General features: G+C 57.3%; 1 protein-coding gene across 2 annotated transcripts in view; it reads right to left on the bottom strand.

Annotated features, from left to right (window-relative positions):
- Window positions 1–2,521: 2,521 nt before the first annotated feature.
- TBC1D10A (TBC1 domain family member 10A) overlaps window positions 2,522–20,029 on the bottom strand; it is a 38,174-nt gene continuing 20,666 nt past the window's right edge. For both annotated transcript variants that reach the window (XM_050923817.1, XM_050923818.1), the window contains 7 exons: window positions 18,125–18,232; window positions 15,716–15,822; window positions 14,116–14,230; window positions 12,055–12,120; window positions 9,887–10,076; window positions 6,799–6,953; window positions 2,522–4,593 (listed from right to left, as the gene is read on the bottom strand). In XM_050923817.1, the coding sequence (XP_050779774.1) occupies window positions 4,213–4,593; window positions 6,799–6,953; window positions 9,887–10,076; window positions 12,055–12,120; window positions 14,116–14,230; window positions 15,716–15,822; window positions 18,125–18,232 (1,122 nt within the window). In that variant the 3' untranslated portion in view covers window positions 2,522–4,212. The remainder of the gene's footprint in view (window positions 4,594–6,798; window positions 6,954–9,886; window positions 10,077–12,054; window positions 12,121–14,115; window positions 14,231–15,715; window positions 15,823–18,124; window positions 18,233–20,029) is intronic.

Genomic DNA, 20,029 nt, shown 5'->3' with positions numbered 1-20,029 from the left:
GAGAATAATGTTCCACAAAAACTGGCCTCATGCCACGAGGCTGAACATCAGAACAGGACACCTCTCAAAACACTTAGCTCTTCTAGAAATAAAGATTGGAACAGAGAACTTTTACCATTTTACATTATACTACATCTCAGACTAGTACTGGGAAAGGTCCAGCAAGGCTACATGGTGGTAAGAGATCCCAGATCACCAGTTTTGGTAGAACAAAACAGTATCCACTGAGGTGTTCTACTACAGACCAGTAAAACAGCAAAACTAAGACAATGTTGGTCAAAGGGTGAGCCAGACCCGCCATTGCTGAGCCAGGAGAACAAGTTCTGTTGCACTAAAGTCACCATGCACAGCTGTCTTCAACCAAAAATTGTATTGTTTGTTGGAAAAGCCTGGGAATAAGACACCATCAGAAATCTCACGAGAGGTGACAGATCTTTTCCTGTGTAAAGGTGCTTGTGGAACCAAACCCAGAAGAGTGGGAGAACGGTGTTGAGGGGATCAAAGATACTCTACCAGAAGCAAGTATATCCTGCTCACAGCAGGTCAGGAATTCCCCCCCCTCAAATAGCTGCAAGCCTGTGTATGGAAATAAAGGACCACAGAGATACAGGCTGCCCAATGAAGCCAAGTTATCCCTTACCCTGTACTGGATGAAGGTGGAAAGCGTGGTTGAAGTACTTGGTTAAATGTAAGGAGCAGGAGCTGGAGGAAAAGAGGGACTGTATTCACACTGTACAGAACTAACGTTGAATTGCTCGTCAGCTGCTCCCTCGAGGCAGTCGGCCCTGCCGGGAGTATTGCTGAGTGTAGGAACACATCCCATAACAGAGCTGGCTATGTAGAAACACCAGCTTCTTTCCTCCTGACCCAGGAGAGGGATCTCCCCCAACCCCCAGCTCTCTCTTCTGCTGTAGGTTCACCCCCACTCTGTGGATCAGTTCTCATTAGTGGGATGCAGCTTGCAAGTTGTTCCCTAGGGCTATGCTGGAAAACACCTATGGTGGCCCTGGGTGTCTCTGAGCCCAGCTCCTTTACCAATCTGGTCACGGCCCTGGCCTCACTGTGGTACACTGGCCAGCATCCTGGTCGGGCTTTAGCCTAGCATCACGCAGGGTAAAGCTGTTCCCATCCAGGACAGGAGCTGGTTTACAGAGTACCTGGGCCCTGGCCCATCTTACAGCTTAGCTTCTTCGGTGCCAGATTCCTGCCAGTCCCCAGCCCACTCCTGCCAGCCTCTAGTTGAGAAGCACAAGCCAGGTCCAGAAACCACCCTCACAGGAGTCTGGCTGCTGACTGAGCTAAGGGGGTGCTGCCTATAGCTCTGCAGCAGGAAAGCACATGCTCCTGCCCCCTCCACTCCGTTTCCCAAGCAGAAGCCAGGCTGCAGGACCACCCTGCTTTTGCTGACACACCTGGCTGATGGCTGCTCCTGGGAATCCCTCCTGCCTCTCTGACCCCCAAGACCTTCGCCCTGAATTTATCCCCAGCAGAGGAGCTGGGGGCCCAGTGGCCAAGAGCTCTAGGCAGCACTAGATCCTGCTTGCTGAGGCAGTGGAGTGGAGGCCTGTAGTGGCCAAAGTGTACTGCAGCCACTGGAATTTAGGAAGCCTCCAGAAGTGCTTGGGGGAAACCAGCTGGTTGAAGATCCCAGAGCAGCACGCACTCCCGAGCCAAGCTGCCTGCTCTGCCCAGGGCAGGCTAGTTAGAATTGCCCTGCTGAGGAGGAAGGATAGCCCAGTGGTTAGGGCACTAGCCTAGACCTTGGGTACCAGTTCCTGTTCTGCTGGAGGCCCTGGCTGAATCAGTCTCTGTGTAATGGCCCAGTTGTATCAGCAGGCCAGAAGTGACCAGCCTCACCAGGAAAAGGACAAAGGGAGAATGATGTCTAGAGTTACAAGGACAATAATCAGACCTCCCTCCCCAGGGCTCCAGTCAGAGAGCAGCAAGGAACGGACACAAAGCTCCAACCACCCTCTGTTCCCAGATCAGCCCCCTCCTCGTTTCTGACACTGGCAGGAATTGCCCTTGAAGTGATGGCACCCCAGCATGACTCCGACACAACGCTACCCTTCTGGCTGCTCTCCCGTAACTTTGCTCCTGCCTTGCACAGCCCCAGAGGCAGCCGCAATCAAGTGGGACATGAGGCTTTAATAAATGGAAGATCATGGGGACAAGGGACCTCTGGAGCATTTGAAATGTGAGGTCCAAACATGGAGCAGCCATGGAATTGCTGGGGAGTCCTGGCTAGGCCCATGTCCCTGCTGGGCTCCGACACTCCTTGGTGCAACAATTAACTAGTGTGTAAGTACCCAAGACTTGCAACAAGCTCCTCCTGCTGGGGCTTAAGGAAGGGCTTTATGCAGAGACATTGTGGCCAGTTGTTTGAGCTCTTACAAAGCTGAAGTGAAAGCAGTCACTGTGCCAGGTGAATTAATGCCCCTGGATCCCAAGGTAGGGGATGGACTGCACCCCAGGCTCCTCACTCGAGGGAGGCAGAGAACCCCACTCCCAGCAGCACACGCCTTCTTTACACAATCTGCTTTATTGATTCTCTGTACAAAAACATTGCAGCTTAATTCACTGATTTATTTAACACAGTCTCACCCACATGGGCACATTGTCCAGCATAGTTGGGATGAGCAAGGAGAAGTCCCTCCAGTCAGATCCCTTCCACTCACAGGGGGCAGTCTGCAGAGAGGCTAAGACTGAGTGAAGAAGTGCCCAGAAAAAGAGGGAAGGATTCCTAACTTGCCCCAGGACTCAGTGATGCAAGCTGGAAAACAGACCCTCCTTCCCTTTCACCTTTGCCATCAATATCTGGGGTTCCCCAACTTCAATCCACCCGAGGCTGCCCCAGAATCAGCTAACACTGCCCTCTTCAGTGTGGCAACACAACCTGTAGTGACTAATGCAATATGCCAGAGACTTCGTGGATCAAGGGAGCAGTGCAGTCTGGGATCTGCAGGCTGCACCCCCATTTAGGAGGTGCACATTAATCCACATCTGGATTAATCCCTGAATATACCTGTTCTCCCAGCATTCAGGGCTGAGCTGCCAGGCCTAGCGCCAGCTTTAATCAGACAACGCGTGCTCCAGGAGGCCTCTTTTACCTTGCCAAACAGCCCCAGGAAGGGCTGCCCCTGCAAACCCAAAGCAGCAGGCTCAACTCAGTCCCCTGCAAGCAGTGCTTTCACCCAGGTCCTGAGCAGCCAGGGCCAGCCCTGCCTCATGCAGACCTTGTCCCCAGCCCTTTGCATCCGGCCCAGAATTTGCAGGCGCCCACCAGGGCAGATCTGACCTTTCCCTATATATTGACACAGTTATGCTACACAGACAAATAAATAGGCTCGCTGCAGTACAGAAAGTCCAAAATAAATGCTCCGGTGCAGCTTACTACACCCTCTCTGTAGAAATGGAGGAGCAGGGTGGGGTGGGAAAGTCAGGTCATTTCCTCCTTCACCCCCCGCCCGATACAGCGTCAGTTTGGAATCTGCCGCGCTCTGGCCAAGAGAGCCACCCCCATTGGGCAATACAGAGAAACTCCTGCAGCACTGGCTGGGGCAGGAGAAAACAGCTCAACTCTTCCTCCACAACTCAGGCCAAGCATGTGCAGCAGCTGAGCCTAAGATGCTCCTCCACGACTCCTGGGTACACACTGCTCCAACCCACTCAGCGACAGAGGATTGACCCAGCCAAGACAGCAGCTGGGATCCTCAGAGGGAAGTTCAACATGGAAAGAAGCCACCTGGGCTGGGAGATCATCGATTATGCCCCCTGCTCTGCCTCAGGTCGGTTCATCAGCTTATTTCAAACATCAGCCAGCCCCTGCTAGAACAGCCAGCCAGGCCCCAGGCCTTTCCTGGGAATGGGGCTTTGAGCCTCCCAATGGAAAGAAGAGACTCATTCAGACCTCGGGCAGACGCACGATCACAGCCCTTTGCCAACGGGTCTGAATGGTCCCCCCAGGTACAGCTCGGCTCCCCTGGTCTCTGCTCTGCAAATCAGCTGCAGCCAAACAAATAAAACCTTAACTCCCACAGATAAGGCTCCTCCCCCTGGCACTCGAGTAGCAGGAGAGAGAGGCCCTCTCCCCACTTTGGCTGCAGCAGGGAATCAATCCTGAGTCTAGGCCCAGCTAGTTGGCCCCTCAGGCGCAGGGGTGGCAGCCCTGGGTGCTCTGCCACCGTGGAGCCAGAATGTGCTGTGACTCCATTACAAGTAGGTGTCCTCGCTCTCGCGGGAGCTCAGGCTGTCCTTGGACTGGTGATGCGGGGAAGCCCCAGGCTCAACGAAGGCCTGGGCTCCGTTTTCCTCAGGGATGGGGCCGTTGGCCGGCCTGACTTTTCCTTGGTCTTGTTTCTTCTCCTTGTTCTTGCGGCCCTTGAGTGGGAGCACCTGGCCAGGGGGCAGGATGATGGAGGGAGAAGGGTCCAGCGCCTTGCGGGAATGTGGCTCCGAGTCGCTGATGGCTTTGGCGCCGTGCAGGCGTGGGGGAGACCTGCACTGCAGCTCCCCGTGGCTCTCCTTCCACTTCTTCAGCTGGATCAAGTGCTCCCGCTCAATGTGCCGCTCCGTCACTGGCAGCTCTATGATCTGTGGGGACAGCACACGCTCGTCAAGCCCCTGCCCGGCCAACCAGCAGGTCAGGCCAGAACTGGGGGCTGCCAGCACAGCTGTCTCCCGAGGGAGCAATCACAGCCCCATGGGAAACCCAACAGAAACTCAGACCTTCCAGCTGCACTGTCAGCGACCCACACTGTGCAGTTCAAGAGACTTGGTTGCTGTGATCGAACAGGCAATCAGTACATTAGTCTAAGAACATGTGACCTCTCTTGGGCCCTCTAGTCTCCTCCCTATTAGTTGTGGGGTTTCCCTTAAGGGACCAGCATAAGGGCACTGCAATGGGGGGGCAGGGAGAGCTCAGGGGGCCATGAGCCTCCCACGTTTTACTGGCCATAATGGCAAGTGACGGGGAGTAGGGCAGCACGAGGGCAGGGGCACAGTTTGGGCACTGGTCCTGCCCCCCCCCCCCACACACACACACTGTTAGAGACCTTCCGCTGCTCCTGGACCAGCATCCACATAGTTCAAGGTTTCCCTGGAAGGCCTGCAGTACCCTGATAGAGGACCTGCTTGTTAGCCAGGCCTTCACCAGCAGAGGGCATCACCGCACTGAACACAGCTGCCTCACTCAGTGCCCAGGGGCGGAGGGGGAAGCCCTTGGATTTGAACTTGCTTCAGAGGGCTTGTCTACATCACAAAGTTGCAGCGCTAGTGAGGGGGTTACAGCGCTGCAACTTAGGAGGTGTACACATCTGCAGGGCATCGCCAGCACTGCAACTCCCTGTTTGCAGCGCTGGCCGTACTCCCGTTTTGTCTCGGGTGTAGAGGATCCAGCGCTGGTGATCCAGCGCTGGTAATCAAGTGTAGACACTTACCAGCACTTTTCTTGACCTCCGTGGAATAAGCAGGTACGCAGCATACCTGAGGAAGCCTCTCTGGTAATCAAGCAGGTCTCCTTCCCCGGTTTGCTCTCGCGTTCCCCGAACCCCCGTGCAAGGTCTCCTTCCTCGGTTTGCTCTCGCGTTCCCCGAACCCCCGTGCAAGCAGGTCTCCTTCCCTGCGGTTTGCAGGGGGGTTTGGGGAACGCGAGAGCAAACCGCGGGGAAGCAGGTCTCCTTCCCCGGTTTGCTCTCGCGTTCCCCGAACCCCCGTGCAAGGTCTCCTTCCCCGGTTTGCTCTCGCGTTCCCCGAACCCCCGTGCAAGGTCTCCTTCCCCGGTTTGCTCTCGCGTTCCCCGAACCCCCGTGCAAGCAGGTCTCCTTCCCTGTGGTTTGCAGGGGGGGTTCGGGGAACGCGAGAGCAAACCGCGGGGAAGCAGGTCTCCTTCCCCGGTTTGCTCTCGCGTTCCCCGAACCCCCGTGCAAGCAGGTCTCCTTCCCTGCGGTTTGCTCTTGCGTTCCCCGAACCCCCCTTGAAGCCGCCCAACAGCGCTGCAGTGTGGCCACATCTAACACCACTTGCAGTGCTGGTTGCTGTAAGTGTGGCCACTCTGCAGCGCTGGCCCTATACAGCTGTACTAATACAGCTGTAACAACCAGCGCTGCAAAATTGTAGATGTAGACATACCCTAAGTCTGGGGTTCCTGAAAGCCCTTCACAGCAGAGCCCAGGGCCCCTCCCGCAACCAGAGCTCTCCCATACTGAGCAGCACCTGCCTCCAGCCCAGGGACCCTCCAGAACGGGCTCTGCAGGAAGATGATGATCTCGCCCCCAAAGCTACTTTCCTGGGGCTGGGGGATCTGAGCCAAGTGCCCACCCCAGGGAGCGTTTAGCTATTTACAGCCCCTCCTGGGAAATGCCGCAGAGCAGCCTGGGGCAGCAGCATAGTCACGTTCCCCAGGAACTGGTAGATCCCCCAAGCCAGGAGCTGCCCATCTGCCAGGGCAGGATGTGGGATGTTTGCCCCCATTAGGGAGCTCCCTGCCTGCTGGAGCAACAGACAGGGGAGAGCAGCAGCAAGGTGCACTGGGAGTGAGACACCCCAGCCCCCCATCAATCCCTAAAGCCCTCTCTACACCCCAGCCCACTTCCATTTGAGGAAACGTGAGTGCCGAGCGCCAGGCAGCCGGTGCCGGGCTTTGATCACTGGATGAAAAGCTCAGGCCATGCTGACTGCAGCTGGTTCCCATCCAGTTACCGCTGTGAGGGGGAGAGGGCTGGTGAGCTGCCAACTGTGGACAAGCATGTGCCAGGGCAGCCTGGGACCTCACCTCCACCCCAACAGCCATCTCCTCACCTCCTGCACCAGGAAGGCCTCTTGCATGATCTTGGGGTTCAGCGCCCTCAGCCTCTCCATGGTCTCGTATTGCCCCTGGCAGGACTTGAGCTTCTCGGAGGAGCCGAGCGTGTGTTTCAGCAGCACCAGGCCGACCCGGAACAGGATCTTCACCCCTGGAAGAGCAGAGCCGCCGGCTGGTTAGCACCCGCACAGCCCCAGCACTCGGCCAGCTGCCCTCAGCCTCCAATAGCCTCCACAGGCTGCAGCATGGCATGCTGGGACAGGACACTCTGAAGGGGACAGTGAGTACAACAGTGACAGTTTAGGGCTGTGACCCTCTGAGCTGCCCCAATGCTCGCCAATGGGAAGTCTGGGGTTTATGGCTGGCAGGAGGTTTCTCAGAGCCAGAGACACAAAGGCTTAGATAGGAGGGGAAGATTCAGTGATTGCTCCCCTCCTCTCTCCCACCAACTCCCAAACCTAAAATTTACCCGGCCCACTGCCCCATTTGCCATAGAGGTGACGTGTGGGCCCTGAGTCCCAAACTAATGTCTTGCTAGTGACCTGACACCAGCCTGGTCCCAGCTGGAAACAAGGAATTACCAGCACATGCTTCATGGACACAATCCCCCAAGAGCAGGCTGCAAGGCAGCACCGTTCTTCCAATGGCTCCCCTGTCCTGTGCTACATTAGCCCAAGTATCAACCAGATCGCTTGGCAGCCTGGAGCCCAGTGCCCGATGCATCTTCCCAGGCACTGCTGCCAGGAAAATCATCTCTTCTCAGAACCTTGATCTGCAGAGGTGCAAGAGACAAGCACCCCCAGGGCCCAGCTGAGATTACTCGGGAGCTGCCCCCAAACTTAGCTCCAGCTTGAAGTAGCCACCCAGTGGTGTGCTTTGAAATACTGTTTGTCAGAGAGCTGGCTCCTTGGCTGCCTCCTCTACACCCGCCAGCGCTCTCCCCCCGGTAGCTCCTTTGGGCACAGTCTGAAGCCAGCCTGCACAGACACCCCAGCTGAGATCAAGGCCCCATGGCGCTGGGCATGAGACACAGTCAGAGACAATCCCTGCCCTGGAGAACTGATGATCTGAACAGGCGAGGCAGGCAGAGGATCCAGGGGAACTGAAGAGCCCAAGGTCACAGCAAGGCAGGAGCAGAAACTACCTCACTCCTTGCAATCCAGTGCTCTATCCACTGCACCATACTGCCTCCCCAACACACACCCAACCCGTACTGAAACACATGGCCAGGACACAGCCTGCCAGGGGAGCAAGGCCAAATCATGCCCTGGTAACCCTCATGGCAGGCTCAGGGTTGGGTAACCACAGCTCAGACTGACCCCATCTTCTACTTCTCACACAGCTCAGACACAGCCTCTGTGCTGGGGACTGCCTTTCAGATCCATCCATGCCAAGCTATACCCAGCCACAGCATGGCCCCCCCACACCTCCCTACCAGCCTTAGGCCACAATCCAGTCCTGCTGCACACCCCGTCCACAAACGAGCAGGGAAGCTGCAGCACCTCTGCACAGCAATTATCACTCAGAGGCAGAAAGCACTAGCAGGTGCTAAGAGCTGGTTGTTTTCCTGGGCTCTGACAGACTGAGAACCCTCCTGCAGCGCCAATGCCCTCGAACAGGGGCAGCCCTGGCAGGTTTTTTAGGTACACAGAGAGGATAATAAACTAGCACGACTCATCCAGGCCTGGGGCAGATCCGCCATCGCAGGCGATGTTTGCCAGCCAGACTGGACGTGGAGCTATGGAATCTGCTCTAGTTCGAACAGGCGTTATTTCGGGGGAGTTCTAGGGCCTGTGTTCCACAGGAGGGCACTGATCATTGACTCAGCTCAGGCGTGAACGCCCCGCCCTCCCCACAGGCATCACCCTCCTGTCCTAACAGGGGTCTTTCCACTGATGTCTCCCCGAAGGAGGGTCAGGGCCCCCCAAGCTTAGCCCAGGGGCACAGCTTAGCAGCAGCAGCGTGAAGACAAAGAGGGCATATTCAGAGCCCTCTCTGGAGGGGGGTGCGCAGCCAGAGCCCTCAGCAGAGGGAGGGAGACGGAGACTTGCGGCCGCCTACGTCATTCTCAAGCTTCAGCTCCAAGTGAAGAGGGGGCAGTGTGGAGAGCACAGTGAACCTGGTGCAGGGAGCCAGGAGGGAGTGGAGCAAGTCCGGACATGCATCACGTTGGGCCCAGTCAGACCCTGGCCATGGTGAATGTTCACCTCTGCCTCCCTGGGGAGCCCTTTGAGGATGAGGGGCCCTGCATCTCCTACCCAGCGGCCAGACTTGGGGTCACTGCTTCCAGTGGACGGCTCTCCACAGCTGCCCGTGAGCACCAGAGCTGGGGGATGCGGCCAGAACAAACCGGAGCTCCCATGCAGCCCTGGCAGAGAGCAGACACACCAATGAGCCAGCCCCGGCAGGGATGAGTTCACAAGGCAGCTCAGCCAGGCCACAGTACCAGCTCCAGGGACCCCGAGGGACCCCTCTGCTCCCCAGCGCTCAGGGTGACGGGGGAAGGCGAGAGCCCAGCCCTTTGGAACAAAGATCCTCAGTGTCATGGGGACAGGAAGGGCCTGGGATGCTGGTAGATGGAGTATGCAGGATCCTGCTCCTGCTCCGGCCCTGTCCAGCATGGGCCAACGCCCAGCACTAGTGATCTGTATCCCCACGTTAAACAGCAAATCCGGTTTGTTCCTGGACAGAGGCTCCGGTCCTTCCAGGAGTGAGACCAAAGAGCAGCTGTGGCCCAGCTGAACCTGCCAGAAAGCAGCTCCCACTGCATTGTCACCTGCCAGCACAGGCCAGCTGAGCAGGTATGTTGGTTTCATCATTTCCACTTCTGGAGCCAAAGATCTGAGTACTTGGTTGCAGATGGGGAAACTGAGGCAGAGAGGCAGCCAGTGGCAGAGGCAGGAACAGAACCAGGCCCCATGGGTTAGAATGCTACGTCAGGGCCATGAGAGCATGGCTCTCTTCAGTGCAGACAGCTGAACTGGGGGCCAGGCTGGCAAGTCCCCCAGATGCCCCCAAGCTAGGTCCCAGTCTGGAAGGCTCCACCCCAGGAGCGCAGAGCAACCCGGGGGCCCCATGCGCTACCTTCACAGAAGAACATGTCCCAGACACGCAGCACGGAGCTCCATGGCAGGGTCCTGGAGAAGGCACACATGAACCACTCCGTCATGTACAGGATGGGGTCGATCTTCTGCTTGCTCAAGTGCTTGTAAGCCAGGGGTGCGAACCGGTGCAGCAGTGAGAAGAGGATCTCCCCATCCAGCTGGATGGCCTCCTGCAGGGAGAGCGGCAGATTATGGGAGGGAAGAGATGCTGCTGGGGCGGACCAGGGATGGGCCATCCCTTCCAAACAGTGCCCACCTGCCATCCACACACACATGGTCACCAAGACACAGCCAAACAGCTGCCATCCGCCAGCGACAACCCAACGGGAGAGGCAGGGCCAAGTGCACCAGCTCGCAGCTGGCTACGGTGGTGCTACCATGCTCCAAGTTACTGGGCTTTGCATTTCTCACCCTCTCCAGCTGGGATCCTGACAGGCTGCTGAGCTAGAGGCTGGGTATTTGGGGCTGACCCCAGGTGCCAAGAGGAAGATGCGAACAGCTGTGAAGGCAGCATGCCACCCGCAGCAGCACAGAAGTAAGGGTGGTAATGGGGCACTAAGTCTGCTGGGAAAAGTGATACTACGTTTCTTTGCATCCCTCCAGCATTAACACAGTAACTAGTTAAAAAAAATAATTTGTGCTTATAACTATTCAATAAAAATGTATTTTAGTTTTAATTTAAAAGTGGTGAGAAAAGGTAAATTAAGTTTAAACAACAAGTTTATAAGTTTAGCATGTAAAATAGTGTTAAATAAAAAAATGCATTTTTAATTTAGAAGGGGGGTGGACGCACTCAGAGGCTTGCTGTGTGAAAGGGGCTGCCAAGACAACGTTGGAGAACCACTGGCCCAGGTTCACATGCACCCTGCAGCTGGGTCAGCATCACCCACATTGTACAGGAGGGAACAGAGGTGGGGGGTGAGCAACTTGCTATGGTCAGCGGGCATCCAGCAGAGCCAGTAATTGGACCCAGAGCTACAGAGTCCCAGTCCATGGCCATCCTTCCTAGTCCACTCTGCATGGCTGCTGGAGCTCGGTCTCCAGGGCTGCCCAGCCAGAGGCATGTCCTACCAGTGCAGAAACACACTGGGAAACCCCAGTCCCCCTGCAACTCCCCTCCCTCTCCTTGGAGTGACCCACTCCTGATGCATTAGGGGAACACGCTGCCCTTCCAGCGGGAGCAGATACTGCAGAATGGGAAGGGAGAGGAGAGAAGGGGTTTGGACTCCAGCAGACAAGCCAGTCCTTGCTAAGAGGCTCTGGTGCAAGCCCGTGGCCCTGCCCACGGTAACAATGCAGTCTAAGTGAGGTGCCCAGGGCCACGTGTGGTGGGAGGGGACTGGCAGGACTTCTGTTTGGGGAGGGGGAGAAATGGGAGCCTGCGAACCGAGCCTTCTGCTGTGTCAGACAAAATCTCAGTATGTGAGAACGGGATTGACGCTCTGCTGCAGCTGCACACACAGATCAGCTACTGCAAGCACACTGGACCTGGCTCCCCCACCCCCAAGAGCCACCTCCCCAATGTGCAATCACTGCCCCAGGCTGGACATTCTAAGCCACAGGCTTCTGACAGGCCATGGAAAAACCCAAAGGAGCTCTCCATGGGTGCTCTAGGCACCCTCGTGCTGGCCATGGAGCAGCTGCTTCCAGCCTAGCCACAGAGCTGGTTTTGGAGGCTGAAGCATCCACCTGCCTCTCTCATCCATCCAGGACAGGCCCTTTCTGGACTAACCCGACATGCAGCTCAGCACCACCCAAGGCGCCTGTGCAGAACAGCCTCTGCACCCAGCCTGGCAAGGCAGGGCCAAGGAAGCAGCATCCCCAGGGTACAGGGAAGAACCGAGGCCCAGCAACAGTCCCGCAGAGCTGGGGACTGAACACCCGTCTGCCAGCCCAGGGCCTAACCCTGCGGCTACCCTCCCTCTGGAGCAAGTGGCCCAACAGGCCCTTTGCTACAGAGCCTCCGCACTGGACTCTCTCCGGGCTCTGCTCTGGTAGACCGTGTCCACCTGCAGCCCCTGATGACTATCGCAGGCAGAGGAAGCCAACTGTCCTCCTCCTACTGACCCAGGCAGCTACCAGCTGCTTTCTGGGGAGCAGGCTCAGAGGCGTCAGAGGGACCTCTCCCTCCCACCCACCCTCACTCACCAGCTTCTCGCTGTAGTAGCCGGGGAGGTACTTCTCGCAGATCTGCACCAGGCACCAGAAGGCTTGCTGCAGGAGGGAACAGGCCGTCAGTGCAGCACAGGGCAGCGCGCGCTGCAGCCCTGCTGGAGATGCCCTCCCTGCACTCGCTACTGTCAGTGCAGCCCCAGGCCCCCCGCTTGCCAGCGCTGCTCCTCCCAAGCCACGGGGCCCAGCAAGGGGAAACAGCCCTATGGACACCCTGCTTCTGTGTAGCGGTACTGCTGTGCCTCAAAGCAGGGCCAGCCTGCCCCCTTCCCTGCGGCCATGCAGCAAGCTTCCCCCGGGCCCTCACCATCCCTCTGCCAGGCCTGCCCAGAGGCACCTCATTCCCGGTTTGCAGAGGGCTGGGCACCCAGCTCCTACCCATCAGTGGGAGCCCGGGTTGAGCACACCAGGCTGGTCAGTGACGTGGCGGGGACCTGCCTGAGATGAGAAGGGCTCAGGGGATAGAGCCCCAGGAAGTTCAAGGCTGTGCCCCATGCTGTGCAGCCCAGACACACACGTGGCCGCGCTCCAGGAGGAGTTTATTAATCCCAGCTCTCCACTAGCGGTTGTTACCAGCCGACCCCCAGCTCACGGAGGTCAGGCTCACTATCCCCATTCTACAGAGGGGAAAGGTCTTGCCCAAGGTCACCCAGCAGCAGAGCTGGGCACAGAACCCAGGTCTGAGTCCCAGGACAGCACATGAGCCATTATGCCACACTGCCATAACCCAGAGCAGGGGGAGGAATGATGATGTCTCCGGTGCAGGGAAGCCCCATCCCCCGGAAGGCAGACAAAGCCCCTGTCATTCTCAGGAGTGGGGAGACGCGCAGAGCATAAGCCAGAACCAATGCCAGTGGGATGCCTGCTTTAGGGTTCCCCCAGGCTGACTCCATACCCTTCAGGGCCCAGAGCACACGGCACTTCTGATACCTCTGTGGGGGGGGGGGGGGGGGGGCTGTCTCTCTGCCTGTTCAACTGAGCACTGGCCAGGCCATCCGCTTAACAAACGGGAGGGATTGGGGCCAGAGGGGTCCTTTCTGTGGAGAAAGGAACAAGCCCTACACGCCGTCTCCTTAGCTCAGCCTGAGCAGGCACCAGCCAGCCCTGGTACACATTACTGGGGAGAGGAGGATCTACAGTCAGCACCCAGTGAGATGGCCACCACCCGCTGGTGCCCCAGGCTGGCTGGCTGCAGGCCAATCCACATGCAAGCAAGGTTGTCTGCAGAGGCCAGACGTGTTTGGGTTTCCACCCGCTGAGAACAGACAAGGCAGCTACAGCAGCTCCTCCACCACAATCAAAAGTTGGGGAGACCCAACAGCCCATCCTCTACTGGCACAGGGTCCTGCAGTCCCTGGCGAACCCCCTAGGCGGCTACTCCACCCCTTGGGCTGAAAATGAGGGTAACCCCCCATTACGAGAGCTCCTTTCCCCTGCAACTCCTACTTCTAGGCACAACCAGCACCCCAGGGAAGGCCCCACTCGCTTGGGTTTGCTGCCAGGGCCCCTTGCTCTGCCTCTCCTCCTTGGGGGTGTCAGCAGTCTCCAAACACAGCCAAGTCCTCGGGCCCTTCCCAGCCCCCTTGCTGGAGGGCTGGAGTCTCCCGAGAGGACAAGAGATCGCCTGTCCTTAGCACAGGTCAGGTCCCGCTGGAGCATCGCTACCTGCCATTACACCAGACACCAGCCAAACCAGCCCTCAGGACAATCTGTGCAGGGAGCATGCAAGGAGGGCCAGGCTCTGCTGTGCTAGAAGATGCTCTCCCTGGGATCAGAGATCACTGCAGGCAGCAGATCATCCCTGGGGCAGAAAGAAAGCAGGGACCCCTCCTCACTCCCTCACAGCTGCTCCACCCCCAGCCTCCTTGACCACCTCCAGGGAGCTAACTGGGCTCTTCCCAGCGCAAGGTGGAACCGGTACCAACAGGGCAGGGGGACGGGCCATGCTCTGGGCCCGCGTCCCTGGAGGCTGGGTGGGTGTGTCAGAGCCCTCCCCTGGTCCTCATGGTCTTGTGGGAGGTGGTGTGCAGTCAGTACCTCCGCGGGCATGTGCATGAGCAACACTGCTGCGACGGGAGCCTGGGCCTGGCAGTAGCCCTCCTCCGGCCGGTGCAGCGTGTAGGCCTTCAGCACCCGCAACAAGTCTTGCTGCCTGCAGAGAAACAGCACCCACTGAGCAACGGGGAGCAGGGACATGGACAGGAGGTGGTGTCTGATCTCCCACCTGTAGGTGCTTGCGCCCAGGAAGGGCACCATGCCCCAGCGCCTATAGGTGGGCAGTCACACTGTACCAGGAACACAGAGATCTACTTAGAACCTCACCACTCGAGCCCCGGGAGCCAGAGGCAAACACTGTTTGGTTGGGGCCCTGCATGGGGACACCTCCCAGTCCACAGCAGCAAATAAAGTAGAGGCCGACCTCAGTATAAAATCACTTTTCATTCAGTCGGACACCAGTTCCAGGCTGCTGAGAGCCTGAGTTCGCCCAGCCAGATGACTCCAGTCCATCTCAGCATGGTTCCTCAGCACGGAGGGCCTTCCAGGCACAGCAGATGACAGCCCAATGAGGCTTTGCACTGGGTTCTGCTCCACCACTCTTCTCAGAACCTGCCCAAGCCCTGACAGCTGCAATGCCCTGCACCAGCCAGGCAGCTGGAGCACAAGGACTGCTGCTTACGGCAGTCACCTCACCGGGACCTGGCATTTCCCCACCACGGTTAAACTCTTTAGATAGGGCTCGTACGCACATATGCAATAGGGCCATGCAGGCACTACTACTGCAATGCAGATAACCAGACTGAGGCTCTGATCTCATCAGCAACGCTCCCAAAGGAGCTCTGGTGTCTTGTTCTCACTGGGTGCGTACAAGGCTGTTAGCCCCGTCACCCTCTCAGATCTGGAGCCCTTCAACAAGGCTACTCATGTTTCATCAAGGGGCTTACAACCAACCTGACTCCAGCCCTCACTGATCTGGCTGGAGATGCTGACTCAGCAGCTGACTCCGGCGCCTCTCCAGATGGGAGAGGGAGAATCTGCCTTGCACTGGTGTGATGGAGACCTGGGAGACGACTCAGCCAGCTACTCAGAGTCACGCTCTATTGGCCAACGTGCCCAGGCCTGCAGCTATCTACACAGAGGGACACAGCTCAGGACATGCCTGGTTACCAGGTAACCCAGAGAGGCCTCTCCCATTGCTACATACACAACTCCCTTTCACTCCATGCTTCATGTGAATAGCCAGCTCCTCCTCCCTCTGCTGTTTGATCACATGTCCACGTCCTCCAGCCCCACAGTGTCCCTCCTGCAAGACCTTTCCCCAGGCCCGTCAAGGGGCAATAGTGCGACCTGCACAAAGACTGAGCCAACATGGAGCTAGACAACCAGCAACAGGCGATGAGCAACAGAGGGAGGCCGGCCCACCTAAACTCTCAGCCCATGTCCATTACTGCTGGGTCTGAGCACCAGGGTCGGCTGGCTGCTAGAGGCAGATGCGACATTGGAGAAGGGAGTAAACAAGGCTCTACTGAGCTGATCTGCAGGTAGCCTGGCACAGCTGCGGTCAGCCCAGAGCCTCAGCTACCAGGCCCTACGGATGCTAAAAACAACCAAGTCACATGGCAGAGAGTGGAACTCTTACCCATGTCCTCCCCGAGACACAAACATTTCATGGAATGGGAACTGCCTGTGGAGATCCCGCTCAATCACATCCAGCCACTTGGGGTCCCCCGGCGAGAGATCCAGCTCCTAGGAAGGAGGACACATGAGTAACCACAGTATGCTGGGGGAGCTCACCACGCACTGGCCTCAAACATCATGTTCACCTCTCAGTGAGGTCATAGTTCGGCTTGGAAGGATGAAACCGCTGAAAAACATTTCCATGGATGATGATGAAATCTACAGCTAGGCGAGTAAGAAAAAACACTGAGACCAGACCCAGTGATTTTGACTTTTGAATGAGGCTTGTTACAAATGAACAGTGCAAACAGGTGTGCACTGATCAAGGGTATTTACTTTGTATATCTTGACGTGTGTTTTAACCATTTATAAAATTTAACTTTCTGAATCTCAGTGCCTGACACTAAATAACTAACGCTCCCATAATTCCCTGCAACTGTGAAATTTAAAAATCAATAAACATTGAAAAAGATGCTCAAAACCAAACAATTCTGCCAGCCCTGATCTTAGTGCAGTTACAACCCACCAGCGGCAGTATGAGCTGGGGCAGCCTGTGCATGCACCAGGACCTACAGTCAATGGCTCATCTCAGCCCCAGCCAGCAATACCACATTATTTGGTGGCCGCCTGTTCTGAAACTTCTCAAGTGCAACTCCAGCAGGGAGAGGCTCCTGGCGCCCTGCAGTTGCTGCTCACAGCACAGCCTGAATGAGCTCCAACTTATGGTGAAGCAGCTTCCGTCTCCCTAGATCATCCCAAAATAGGGTCAGAGGATAAGAACCCCAATGCCCAAGTGCCTTGCCCTGCACCTGTGTGGGGAGCCACGAGAGAAGACATTCCAGCTGCACAATCCAAGGGACTCCCCCTAGCCCTTATCAGCTGGGATGGGACAACCTTTCAGATCCACATTCACTCCCCCACACCTCAGACACCCGGGATGGGACGACCTTTCAGATCCACATTCACTCCCCCACACCTCAGACACCCGGGCCCCTCCCCTGCAGCTCCTACGGGTGGGTGACAGAGGCTGAGTCAGAGACAGCTACAGAAACCTGACTCCATGAGGTGAGGTTTGGCATTTCTCACTCCCAGCTGTGGTGTCAGCTCTTTCTTCAGGCCATGTCCCACACGTAGGCCCTGGCAAGTCAAGGGCTGTGACTCCAAGGGCTGTGGGAACAGCTCCAAGCAAGTGAGCCATAAACAAGAACTGCCCTGCGTGGCCAGTCTGTGACAGCCAGCTCAGGTTGCATTTGCTCCACTTGGGAGCTCCTCTGCACTCGTCAGCCCCCGGGCCTCCACTACCAGCATCCCCACTGCTGCCACACTTCTCCCCTTGTCATCAGATCAGCTGCCACTCTCTAGTGACGGGCCAGGGCTTCCCCAACAGAGCCACCAATCTGGTGAACTGGAGGAGACCAGCAGCAGGAAACTTGAGAGAAGGCCTCTTCGCAAGGCTGGCTGGAGCTCACCTGTCCTGTCAAAGCAGGTGGCCACAGGAGCCACAACTACACCTAGACCCAGCACTTGCTCCTCTGAGCTGGTGAAGGGAGCGGAGGCTGAAGTCCTAGCTAGCCTCAGCCCAAGTACAGCACACAGCAAGTGACCCCTCCTGCCCCCCAACTTCAAATGTGGGCCTCAGCCCTGACCTAGAGGGATCAGTCTCATCTTCTACGGCAGCACCCACCTGTCCACACTGCAAGAGTCACCCAGCACAGACTGGCAGCTGAATGCTCCCCAGCAGGCAATCCCTGCAGCAGACACAGCTGCAGTGTGGATTTCATTGAGAGCAGCTCTGATCGCTGTTTCACGCCATTCAAGTTTCTTGTGCTAATCCCCTTGGAATGTGTTTATCACCCGCTGATCAGGGTTAAGTGATCCATACCCAGGGATTAGCATAGCCCAGCAGGAGGGCAGCTGGCATTATGGGGAAGAAGAGCCCTGGCTTTCAGGTTTGCTTCAGTAGTTCCCAGCAAGGGGTGGAGGGGAGACCAAAAACCCCCCTCCTCCATCTCTTTTCTGAAGGGGAGGGGCTTGTTTGCCAGTTAGCCCCACCTCCCGAGCAACATTCACCGCATAGAGGGAGCGCCGGGGAGCACTTGTGGGTGGCTAGTCGCATTGAGTTCTTTGGGGTAGGATCCCTCGGGGCTGTGTCTGTACAGCACCTGGCACAATCCTGGGCCACAATTGGGGCTGCTATGGGCGACAGTACTAAAAATAGATCTAGTTAGCCCTGTTCGGGTGGCCTCCCTAGATGCCAGCAGCATCCCACATGGGCACGTCCTTTGGGCTCATTTTGCAGTCAGCACCAGCAGCGCTAACCTCTGGGGAGCTGCAGATCATACAGGAAGAGGAGAAAACGAGAGCTGCTTACATCAAACCTGCCAGCGTTCTGTTCCAGCTTGACCTTGCCCCCCGAGAGGTACTGCCAGGCCCGGCCCCGCAGGGAGGGTGGGATCCCCTTCTGGCAGCGCAGCCGGATCTGAAAGGCAAAGGGGGACAGGCACTGAAACCCAGTGGGCAGATATGAATGTGGGGGCTAGCCACAGACAGGAGAGTAGCAATCTAACATGCATCCAGCAACTGGCACCCCAGAGCGATTCACTAGCTAGATGCTCACAGGCTCACGTCACCCAAAGGGCAGCCACTTCTGGGCCACAGGCAGCAGCTGACTGAACAGAGCGCAGCAGGACAGTGAGTGAGGCACACTGCAGGGGGACTGGAGAGCAGCGGAAGGCAATGTGGTGCAGAGGCCGAGGCTGGCTCCCCAGCTCTGTGGGAGGCACCACAGGCCCTGTCTGAGCACTGAGATGAGGGGCCTGGGTTTACATCCGGCTCCAAGTTCTGGCCAGGCTGGACTAGCACCTGACGGAGTCAATGGGACGGGCATGCAGACACAATGCTGGCCGACACTGGCATCTTGCCAACAGTGGCACTGTGCAGCTCAGAGCACGCTATGGGGTGACCCTCAGGCACACCGAGAACCAGACCACTCCCGCCCTCAGACTGGGGATCAAACTCACCGCTTGGCGCAGCCGCAGTCAAGGCTTCGAGTTGCTCAGGAAGCTTAGGGGAAAATTCCTGCAGCACCAGGAGCCAGTTCACATTACGAACCCTCACACTGTGTGAACGATCAGCCCAGCTCCATGCAGCCCCAGGGTGCCAGCAGAGATGCAAGACCTCAACCCCTGCAGGCAGCCTGGCAACTGCTTTGGTGGCTCTTCTGTCCCCCCAGCCCTGCTCCCGAATGTGGCCTCAGCTTTGGGAGACGGACCTGGCTGCTGCAAGCCCAGGCAATCCGAGGGAGCTGCCATTTCACGTCAGGAGCCAGAGGAACAAGATGGTGTTGCAGTTTTGGTTTTGCAGTCAGCTGAGCAGTGGCTAAAGGGCTGCTCCAGCCCTCTTAGTACAGGAGCTGGGGATCTGGAATCTGCATTCTGGGAGCATCCATGGGGGGAAATGTCAGGGTGGATAACGAGCCGCTTCCCTGCTCCAGGAGCAAAGCTAACAGGAAACCCCTGGAATTCAATTCAGGCCATTCACCGGCAGAATGGAGCCACCAGGGCTTCCTTAATGACTTCAAGGGAACCATGCAAATATACAAACCCCTCAGCCTCAACTGCGTCCTGCAGCTCCGGGAAGGGGCGGCTGTCTCTGGGCAGTGCAGGGGAAAGTTTAAAGGTTCAGAGACAGCAGCTGGAGCTGGGGACGGCTGCAGTGTCACAGTCCACGTCAGGAGCAAGACAAAGCAGCATCTAGGTCAGGATCAGCCCTCCCCAGGACTCAGCCACCCAGCAAGACTCAGCCGGGGATTTGTATTAGGAAACAAAACAGAGCCCTTCCCTCGCTCCTTGCCCGCACTGATCCTCACAGCCTTCCTACAAGCTCTGCAATGCCAGAGAACAGCTGAGTGCCTGCACACAGAGGACGAGTGGAAGGCAGCCAGGCATATGGAAGCTGCTGCTTCCCACTGCCTTCTCCCTGCATCCCTGGTGCTGAGCCAGGGCTAGGCTGCTGGGCACGAGGTGGCACGCTCCAGGGAGGAGAGGCAGCAGTGTTGCAGGAAGCATCTCCCCACTGGGGGAGGGGAAGCTTGACTCTGCTATAGCTTTGGTGCACCCAAACCAACATAGGGTTTGGGTGAGCTCAAATGATCAGCCCCACTCCCCCCATGTCCACAACGCCCACCTTTGCAGCCAGGAGGTGGAGGGCCCCAGTGACCCTTTCTTAGGAGCCTAGGAATTGCCACAGCACATCAGACCTGAGACCCATCTAGGCC

The sequence above is a fragment of the Gopherus flavomarginatus genome, chromosome 15 (assembly GCF_025201925.1).
Source record: "Gopherus flavomarginatus isolate rGopFla2 chromosome 15, rGopFla2.mat.asm, whole genome shotgun sequence".
Classification (NCBI taxonomy): Eukaryota; Metazoa; Chordata; order Testudines; family Testudinidae; genus Gopherus; species Gopherus flavomarginatus.
Note: the sequence above shows the minus strand (reverse complement) of the source record. Positions and strands in the feature narration are given on the sequence as shown.